This window comes from Pteropus vampyrus, unplaced genomic scaffold (genome assembly GCF_000151845.1).
Source record: "Pteropus vampyrus isolate Shadow unplaced genomic scaffold, Pvam_2.0 Scaffold48, whole genome shotgun sequence".
NCBI lineage: Eukaryota > Metazoa > Chordata > Mammalia > Chiroptera > Pteropodidae > Pteropus > Pteropus vampyrus.
In genome coordinates this window covers 1,297,195-1,307,515 of record NW_011888829.1, presented here as the reverse complement: position 1 = coordinate 1,307,515, position 10,321 = coordinate 1,297,195, and the positions used below count along the sequence as shown (strand labels likewise).

The window sequence follows — 10,321 nt, the reverse complement described above, 5'->3', positions numbered from 1 at the left end:
TAGAGCTATTCCACAATGCAATGGCCTCACAAGAGAGAGTGTGTTCAGTCTCTAGAAGAGTCCATTTCCAAGTGCAGGTCCACATCGTGACTGGCTGTAACCATGACACAAAGGAATTCATACAGTGGGCAGGAAGAAGAACAGGCTCCCTTTAGCTCTAACTGCCTTAATTCAAACCTAGAGTCCAGATTAGGGAATAGTTGGTGAAAAAAAAAAAAAAGAGAGATTTTTCATGGGTAGACCATCCAGATTTGCTCGGTAAACCACTGGGTTTACATGGGTAGACCATTTGGATTTGCTGAGTAGGCCATCTGGGTTTGCATGGGTAAACCAACCAGGTGTGCATGGGTAGACTATCAGGGTTTGCATGTGTAGACCATCAGGGTTTGCTGGGTAGACCATCCGAGTTGACAAGCGTAGACGATCAAGGTTTGCATGAGTAGGCCATCAAGGTTTGCTGGATAGACCATCAGGGTTTACATGTGTAGACCATCAGGGTTTGCTGGGTAGACCATCTGGGTTTGCTGGGTAGACCATCCAGGTTTGCATGCATAGACTGTCCGGGTTTACATGTGTAGACCATCCGGGTTTGCTGGGTAGACCATCCGGGTTTGCTGGGTAGACCATCCGGGTTTGCTGGGTAGACCATCTGGTTTTGCATGCATAGACCATCCGAGTTTGCATGCATAGACCATCCGGGTTTGCTGGGTAGACCATCCAGGTTTGCTGGGTAGGCCATCCGGGTTTGCTGGGTAGACCATCCGGGTTTGCTGGGTAGACCATCAGGGTTTGCTGGGTAGACCATCAGGGTTTGCTGGGTAGACCATCTGGGTTTGCATGCGTAGACTGCCCAGGTTTGCTGGGTAGACCATCCGAGTTTGCATGCATAGACCATCCGGGTTTGTTGGGTAGACCATCCGGGTTTGCTGGGTAGACCATCCGGGTTTGCTGGGTAGACCATCCGGGTTTGCTGGGTAGACCGTCCGGAGACCGTCCGGGTTTGTTGGGTAGACCATCCATTTGGAGAATTTGTTCACTATTCATGGTAGAACGAATGCTAGCAGCAAGGCATGGAAGGGATGATTGAAGGTCTCAATTGAGAGACTTGCAGAGTTTTAAGACTAAAAATGAAATAAAAATAACATATAAAAATAAAATTTTAAAAAGCTGGAGGGAAAGGTGGAGACAAACTAACCAAAGGGAATGGGACTTAGAGTGAAGTTAATTCCTCTGAGAGACAGAGAACTGTCCAAGTGGAGAAAATACAAGTAACCTTGATCTTTCAGTAAAACAGGCTGTCATTAGCCCTGACAGGAGGCTGGGGGTTGGGGGTACTGAGAACTTCAGAGAGAGTAACTAGCCAGCAGGATTTTAAAACAAACAGATATAAAGTAATAATAAAATAAAGAACATGTGGCACTTTCTGGTGCTGAAAAGTACAGGGCAGGCAAAGTCTTCGGAACTTTGTCTCCCCCTGCTGAGTCCAGAAGTACCAGCGCCAGAGATATGCAAAAGGCCAAATCGTGAGCTGATGCTTTGGCAGGGAGAGCAGGGAGTGTAGAAGGAGAAAAAACATCAATAGTGATATAAAAGTCTCCTTGTCTATTAGAACCACCACAATCCTGCAGCCTAAAATGAGCTGGTAAGAAGGTACGCAGGCTGTGCCGAAGCCAAAGGGCAGGTGGACGTGGGAAGGGGGACAGCAATGTGTCGTTCCTATGGGACACTCTTGTCCGTCTTTTCTCTAAAAGGTTCTTCTCTAAACTGATCGCTCCCTTTATCCAGAGGCTGTTTCAACAGCCAACAAATAAGTGATGGCCAGGAGTGCGGGTTGTATTCGGGGGGCTTGGGACTTGTTTTAACTTGATGAGGGACTTCCCTTCAGTCATGACACAGGTTTTTTCTCAAAAGTTCTGTTAAATGGCAATCTGGATGATCATGCAGCATTTACAGTCCCTCCAAGAGCTTGTTCACAGTATCATCTTCCATGTGAACACAGCTACTTGTGCAAACAATGATAAAACCTATGCCACGACTGTGAGGCACCTGGGGAAGGTCTGCTGCTTCACCTGCAGCTCCAGCCACCTGGCTCCAGAGCGGCAGTTCTGTCTCATATAGACAGATCCATTAACATCTTCATTCTACGAAACAAAGGCAAGTCGTGTATGCTATTCTTTAGGGACTATTTCGTATGGGAATCAAGTGCAAAACTGTTAGCTTCCTGAAACTTTCTATGGTGAAGTTAGGAAAACAAAATGCTAAATAAATAAGCAAATGCACACACCTGCACACACACAGTCAAGCTATGGTATCCTGATGTCACTCTTTAGGGCTTTATAACTATTAAACAAAACAAAGGCCTTTGAAGTCCTTGGATGTAAGGTTTTTACCTAAGTACAATGACTCCATTAAAATCCACACAAAAGGGTAGCCCTTTATCAGCATTTCACTGATGATGAAGTTATGTGACGACAACTTCTTTATAATAAAAGGGATTTGAGATAGTTTCAAGTGATTTTGCTACTTTTTATTTAATTTCTAACAGGGCAAAAAGAAATTATTTCTTTAATCAGACAGAGGGCAATAGCAGGCAGCGAAAAGCTGGCCAATGGCATTTTAGAAGCAAGACTCTCCTTCGGAGGGAATGGAGCATTCATTAGAAAGAAGGGGACGAGCAGGGGGACCTCAGAGGCAGAGCTGGCTAAGGTGGGCACAGGAAGTAATCACATCTCTGCTATCGAGGGGCCCAGAAGGAGGAAAGAGATGATGATACAAGAGTTTGTCAGGAGGCAGAATCCTCCTGAGCCTCAGACAGAAGGACCAGAAAAAAGAGGGAAGAGGTGCTTTTTCAAAGGGCAAAGCTAGAGCAGAAGGCACTGCAGAGAGGCCAAGGTGTGGGGGCCAGGCAGCTCCCACGGGTCTGGAGCACTCGGTCAAGTGGCAGGTGTGGGGCTGGAGGCAGTTTTCACACAAAGCCTCACGGCGTCTGACAGGTCTGCTCACCCTCCTGGACTCTGGCCCCCGAAAAAGGGAAGAGCAATGGCACAATTTATAGCTTGGAAGTAAGCCTGGGACAAGATTCAGTGAAAAGAGAAAAGGCCACATGGCATAATGAAAAAAAGATTGGAGTTAAGTCAAAAGGTCTGGGTTGTGACTTAGTCCTGGTTCTGTCACTTACTAGATTGTGTGACCCTGGACAGACCACTTATCCTCTCTGAGCCTGTCTCCCATCTAAGGAGCAGAACCACATGCCCTGCCTACCTTATAAAGACGCGAATGGGATAAAGATAGTGAATAGGACAGCACTTGTTAAACTGGTGAGCGCATATGAAGTATTACATTATGACAAGGAAAAAAATACACCACTGGCTGCTCGGGCACCGCATCCCTTTCAAGTATCAGGGTGTGCGTGCGTGCGTGCGTGCGTGTGTAATACTTACATGTAACTTTGTTATGTATAACTTACATTATTACATATGTTATATGTAATAACACACATATATAACCACAAGTGATTTGGACCATCTACGTTCACATATATAAACATCAGTATTTCATATTTAATCTTATTTATTCTGGATATATACCGAAACAAACTTGGTCACCAGAAATGATCAGGACATTTAAGAAAAAGGAAAAAGAAGATGACCCTGAATCTAAAAGTACAAGAAGCCACATGGGAAGGTAAATCTGCAGTCTTGATTAAACGTCTGTTGCGTCCTTGGACGCTCACGATTTAACTGAGGAAATGACAACTTAGCCAGAAACAACCAGAGAAGAAAGTAAAGCAGTAAAATCGGTCAGCCTGGGGCAGATTGTGTGGTCTACCTAGAACAGCTCTAGAAGTGTAAAGGGGAAGAGCATTCCGGGCAGGGTAATCAGGAAAACTCCAGGGAGGTGGGGCACCAGGGGGCTGAGAGAGATGAATAGAGTCGGAATGGCAGCAGAAGGAAGCAGGACAGTCAAGGTAAAATCATGCAGTGGGGATAAAAATAACAGTTTGACGCAGAGAGTTTCAAACAAGATGAACCCAAAGAGGCCCAAACCAAGGCACATCATAATTAAAATGCCGAAGGTTAAAGACAAAGAGAGAATCCTAAAAGCAAGAGAAAAGCAATTAGTTACCTACAAGGGAGCTCCCATAAGACTGTCAGTTGATTTATTTCTCAATGGAAACTTTGCAGGCCAGAAAGGACTGGCATGAAATAGTCAAAGTGATGAAAAGCAAGGACCTACAACCAAAATTACTTTACCCGGCAAGGCTATCACTTAGAATTGAAGGAAAGATAAAGAGTTTCCCAGACAAGAAAAAGCAGTTTGGTTCATCACCACCGAACCAGGATTATAAGAAATGTTAAAGGGACTTAAGAAGGAAAAAAAAGGATCAAAAATATTAATAATAAAATGGCAATAATCACATACCTATCAGTACTTAAAATGTAAATGGATTAACTGATCCAATCAAAAGACACAGGGTGGCTGAATGGAGGAGAAAACAAGACTCATATATATGCTGCCTACAAGAGACTCACTTCAGATCAAGAGACACAGATTAAAAATAGAGATGGAAAAAGATATTTCACGCAAATAGCAATTAAAAAAAAAAGCTAGAGTAGCAATACTTATATTAGATAAAATAGATTTCAAAACAAAAGGCAAAGAAGGACATTTCATGTATAATAGCCAAGGTATGGAAGCAACTTAAATGTCCTGTCCATCGACCGATGATTAGATAAAGACGTGGTACATTATACGATGTTGTATTACTCAGCCATAAAAGAGAATGAAATTACGATTTGCAACAATATGGATGGATCTAGAGGGTAATATGCTAAGTAGGGTAATATAATAAGTCAGACAGAGAAAGACAACTACCATATGATTTCACTTATACGTGGGATCTAACGAACAATATAAATCACCAAACAAAACGAAAACACTCATAGATACAGAGAACAAACTGATGGTAATCAGATGGGGGGAGGGGTTGGGGGCTGGTGAAAAAGGTGAAGGGATTAAGAAGTACAAATTGGTAGTTACAAAATAGTCACCAGGATGTAAAACACAGCACAGGAAATATAGTAATATTGTAATTATACTGCAACAACTAAGAATAGTGCCAGGTGAGTACTAATCAGGGAGATCACTTTGTGAATTATATAAATGTCTAATAGCTATGCTGTATACCTGAAATTAATATAAAATAATACCTAATGTCAACGGTAATTGAAAAAAAATAAAATAAACAAAATAAAGATAGCAGCCTGAACGACATGGCATTTGTACTGGAGCAAGAAGCTCCCTGTGCACTGGAGCTCAGCTCTCTGGGACAGCTGACAGCTCTACGAAGAGCCTGAGAGGATGATGCGCTCAGGCCGGACAGCCAGATATGCGGGCCATTTACCCCAGGAGGCGGCGCTGCGTTATGCGAGGTGAAGGGTCGCTGGTAGGGTCGGGGAGACACAGCCTGCTTTGCCCACCCTCCGCTCTCCCATTTTCCTTCTACCTTTTCTAACATGATCAACATTTACTCAGCACCAACCATGCAAGGAACGAGGCACTGGACAAAGAGAGCAAACACTCTCCCTGCGGAGCGAGACGTAAACATAGGTACGACAGAGACAGCTAACACCAAATGAGTAATACCGGCATTGCTACCGAAGAAAGGTAAGACGGAGGGGTGCCAGAAAGGCTGGCTGAGAAAGGTTTCTTGGACTAGATGGTGCTTGGCCAAGGCTTGAAGGAAAATTAAGATTCAGAAAGTTGCGAGTTAAAAATGGGTGCTACAGACAAGTGTGAATCAAGACAAGGCACCATGTGAACATACTGAACGGTACTCAACTCTACACTTAAAACGGTTACGATGGTAAATTTTATGGTGTGTGTATTTTATCATGCACACACAAAATTTAAACAACATAAAAAACAGGTGCTTCCTAAAAATTCATTTTAAAAGATGGCATATAGACATATTGCCCTTCGTAGCAGAAGCCGATCAGTCTGATTTTGTAGAAGGTTCGTGTAGAGGTGACGGGAGATGCAGTGAAGAAGCCCAGCCAGCCTTTCGAGCGCCCAGTCTCACCTTCCTGGGGCCGCGATGCCCGTGTTACTCATTTGGGGTTGGCTCTTTCTGCCGCACCAACATTTCTGTCCCGCTCCCCAGGGAGAGTGTCACTCTTTTTCTCCAGCGCCTTGTTCCCGGCATGGTTGGTGCTGAGTCAATGTTGATGTTGGAAGTAGACTGAAGCTGGACTGTGCAAAACCTCATGCCGGTGGCACCTGATTCTTTCAGCAAAGGTGTCAACTTTGTGGTCCAAGGACGGGCTTCGAGTGTTGGGACATGAACACCCTGTCATTAATTTCAAATGTTTGTTCATGTGTATTTTGATCCAGGGAGAGAGTAAACGGCTTTCAGATTCTCAAAAGGGTTTATGACTTAGAAAACTTGAAAACCATTCAGGTAAGCAATTGGCAGAGTGGTCTGTGTGGGGATGGGTTGGGGTTGAGGTTACATATTATTTCCCTGGAGACTCGCTGTTAACTATATACCAGACGGTATTTGACGAGCTAATGCCACACCTCTCCTTAGTGGTTTCTTAGTCACTAAGTATTTAACAGAGCTCTTGGTAGATTATAAGAACAGCTAGCTCAGCAGGGAAAGTTGGTGACACCTACTGTAGAAAAGAAAGTAGCAGAGGGTGAGCAGAGAACAGAACCCAGTAAAAGAGATAAGAGGTAAGGGGATTGATTCAATCAGTTAAAATGCCATAGAAGCCAGAGGAAAAAAGTCCAAGTAAGATGAAGTAGCTACCAGGGTCACATACAACAGAAGGATTAAGAAAGATAAGGAATATCAAAAAAAAAAAAAAAAAAAAGATCTCCAAATTCTACGACCTTCAGACGCCTGGTTTCTGTCAGGGATGAAGAGGTCAGAGGTTAAGGACAAGGTGTCCAAACTGGGACACTTGAAGAGCATCGGAAAAGTGCTGTGATATGACGTCAGAACATCGGGCATATAGGGCTGTCCTGGGCAGACGGATGTAGTTTGTCACCTACCTGGGGAGGAAGTTAGTAAGCAGTGCAGCCAGGAAGGCAGAAGAGACCAACTCAAAGGATTTGGTTATGAAAAGATAAACAGGACATGAGTCAGAAGAACTGGGAGAGGTGAGGCTTTATGAGTTAATACTCAGATGGCGGGGGAGGCGGGGAGGACTTCTTGAGGTTTTACAGAAGGGAAGGAGTGGATGAGAGCGTCTCGTATCTTCCATCTCACTGAACGTCGAGATGCACGCCAAGGGCCCTCAGGCATTCTTGCATCAGTACTGTGGGACTCTCGTCCTCCAGGAGGCAGGAAGGGACAGAATAAGCAGGAAGCGGGAGGGGCCTTTCTTCCTCTGAAATTGTACCAAAGGAGAAAAGAAAACACGACAAGAAAAGACAGGCCAGAGTACTTTATTTCAATTTAGTGGGCATCAGAGACGGAGCTGTCAAAGAAGGCATTTCATTTCCAAATTAGCCTCGCAGTGGCCTTTTCTTCAAGGGGAAAAAATCAGTAAGAAAGTAACCCCTTAGGCGTTCTTTAAAACTAATTCCTATGTAGACTGTCAGAACTACAGCAATAAGAAGTATATCGACAGAGCAATATATAATTTCATTCAGGGCTGAGCAATTGTTTTATTTATAATTTCATTTCAGGTACAGCTAAGGGGCTATCGAGAGGTCAGGCTTAAACTGGGTAAGAAAACCATGGTGGGTGTTGGGATGCAAAGTTGAGACCACACTGACTATATGGGGTCAGAGGAAAATCTCTCAGTTAAATAATCCAAACGGGGCTCATCTACAGACAATTCTGAAATTACAATGAGGCTCCTCATCCAAACTCAGCACGCTCTCACACAGAAGAGAAGGGACGGCTTTCTCAGAACGGAAGAGAAGCGGGGCCAGCCCAGCACCCAGAATGGGAGCTGTGCGACCTGGCAGCGCTGTGGGCCGGCGGAGGGTCACCAGGGAACGCTCGATAGCAGGAAACGGCAAGGTGTGAATCACTTTCCAAAACGCGGAGCTCAGCGTAGACATTTAAATAACCAGACGGACAGATATTTATTATAAAAGTCAGTTTATTTTCCCTTCCTGTGTTTCATATTTTCCCTTTTTGTCAGTAATGAGCAATTAAGTGATTAGAAGTCTGCTTGATTAAATAATATGAACAGGTTCACAAACACGCCACATTTCAGAGTATAAAAACAGGAGGTTGAAAAATATTCCCTAATCCAATGTAAATTAGGCAGTCCTCAAAATTGCACATTTCCCCCCTAGTTTGCTTACATAATTTAAAATATATGTACAAAACGACCTTAAAATATAGATAATTAGTACAGAATTCATAGCCTCGAAGACACATACTCTACCAACTTCTAAAGAAGACATACCTAGATACCTCTCGGGCCCTAGTAATCCATTAACGTGATTCGATGTCACACACCTAATGCCTACTAGGATGAAAGGTCCTTCCTTTCTTCTCAAATTCTAGTGTTCTGCTGAGGTAATTCAAGAAACCCGGTTGTGACACAAACCAATCCTCTGAAAAAAAGGCTGCACAGATTAGCTTCCTAGTGGATCCTAAAGGCCCCAGACAGCACATCTGGGGTTGAGTACTTCAGTCGTGGATTATATGTTGGAATGTTCATGATGACTGATAGACCTCATGGTCCTTGAAAGGATGACTAAGTACTTCCAGGAGTCAGAGATAATTCTGAATGAAGATGGAGGAGAACAAGTTGACAATAATTTGAAGATATTTCTGCTTCTGGAGCTGACTTTAGCTAGGACACAGAGTGACTGAGCCAACCAGCACGTGGTATGATTGGTCCCACCACAGTTCACACTAACATTCTTGGTCCAAGGCAGGCTTATGCTTGATCCAGCTTGAGCACTTTTATCAGGATTTGGTGCTTCAAAGATGAGCCACTCTCTGCAAATGCATTACCAAAACAAAATGCAGCAAGCCTTTCTATTTGTGGAGCCTTTCCTTGACATAAGCATGCATGACTCCCTCATGGTCACTCAGCTCTCCAGGCTGGAGAACAAGGGTCCAAGTCCAACATAGCATTTAAGGTTAAAGGGACAAACCTCGACAGGCCAAACAAAGACACTGGCAGAGTCACAGGCCATTCGTACAGTCATGAAACGACAATAAAAATCATCAGCGGTAATTTCTGTAGTGTAGCAAAACAGCCCGGCCTTCGCACTGGTCAGCATCTCAGGTGGCTAAGATTGTTGAAAGAGGCTGGGCGATCTGAGGTCATGTTGGCGCTCTTAAGACAACCCCAAAATAGGATGAATTAAAAGCGCTAATAGTCCTGATGTGTCTCCTATTAATCTCATTCTTCCGTGGGCACCAGTCACTCACTCAGTATGTGGGCTTGTCGTCTTTGCACAAGGGAGTGTATTTCCCTCACTAATAATGGTGAAATAAACAAAATTGTACAACTTGTCTGTGAAGAGAAAAAAGGCATTAAATGTGCAGTCGCAATTTAATTAATTCTGTTGGAACATCATGTTTTGAAAACAATAATGAATTTGGACAATTACGTTCATTTTGACTTGGTACAAAGATAATGCTCATCTTCAGTGTATTAGACAATGATTCTGAAAATTACAGTTAATATTACAAAATACTTACTGTTACATTATAGTCTCAAAAAAAATAAAGAACTATGTTACACAAATTAAATAATTCACTAGCGGTGGAACAGAAAATTGATTACAATTTCTAGTATGATCGTAATAGGTTTTCATCAGGAGATAGTTCCCCCAACTTAGCACGACATCAGAAGTGGAACAGTCACATGACTCGTCTTTAGAAGCTAGGAGGCAGTTAGGCAGAAGGCTCCTTTGTGACAGCAGAGGACAGAAGCCTGAAGGCCGCACCAGGGCACTCCAGGTGCCGAACTAGCCCATGACTCCTTGAGCAAGACAGCAGTGTCTGGCCTTGGGATGACTGAGGCTGCCTCTAATTTGGATGCCCTAGATTTAGGGACAGGACCCTGAATGCATCCCCTGGTGGATAAAGCTGTCACCAGACTCTTTCGAGTCGAGTCTTGAGCACCACCTCACCAATCATATGAAAGAGTATGTCACATGCTTATTCAACAGAGAGCATTTTAAAAGCACAAGGCCTTATTTTATATTGCCTATTTCCCAGAAAGTACAAAATTCCAGCCAAGACTATTTTCTCAAGAGACTCAAGGTTCATTTTAGAACCTGCACACCCCAGTGTTAATTACAGCCATGCTTCTTTTTTAACCCTACGTGCTTTTGG

The 10,321-nt window shown here is 43.6% G+C and overlaps 1 protein-coding gene across 4 annotated transcripts in view; it reads right to left on the bottom strand.

The window, feature by feature from the left end:
• Positions 1-8,099: 8,099 nt before the first annotated feature.
• SLC37A3 (solute carrier family 37 member 3) overlaps positions 8,100-10,321 on the bottom strand; it is a 39,392-nt gene continuing 37,170 nt past the window's right edge. For all 4 annotated transcript variants that reach the window (XM_011359485.2, XM_023530280.1, XM_023530279.1 and 1 more), the window contains one exon: positions 8,100-9,494. In XM_011359485.2, the coding sequence (XP_011357787.1) occupies positions 9,402-9,494 (93 nt within the window). In that variant the 3' untranslated portion in view covers positions 8,100-9,401. The remainder of the gene's footprint in view (positions 9,495-10,321) is intronic.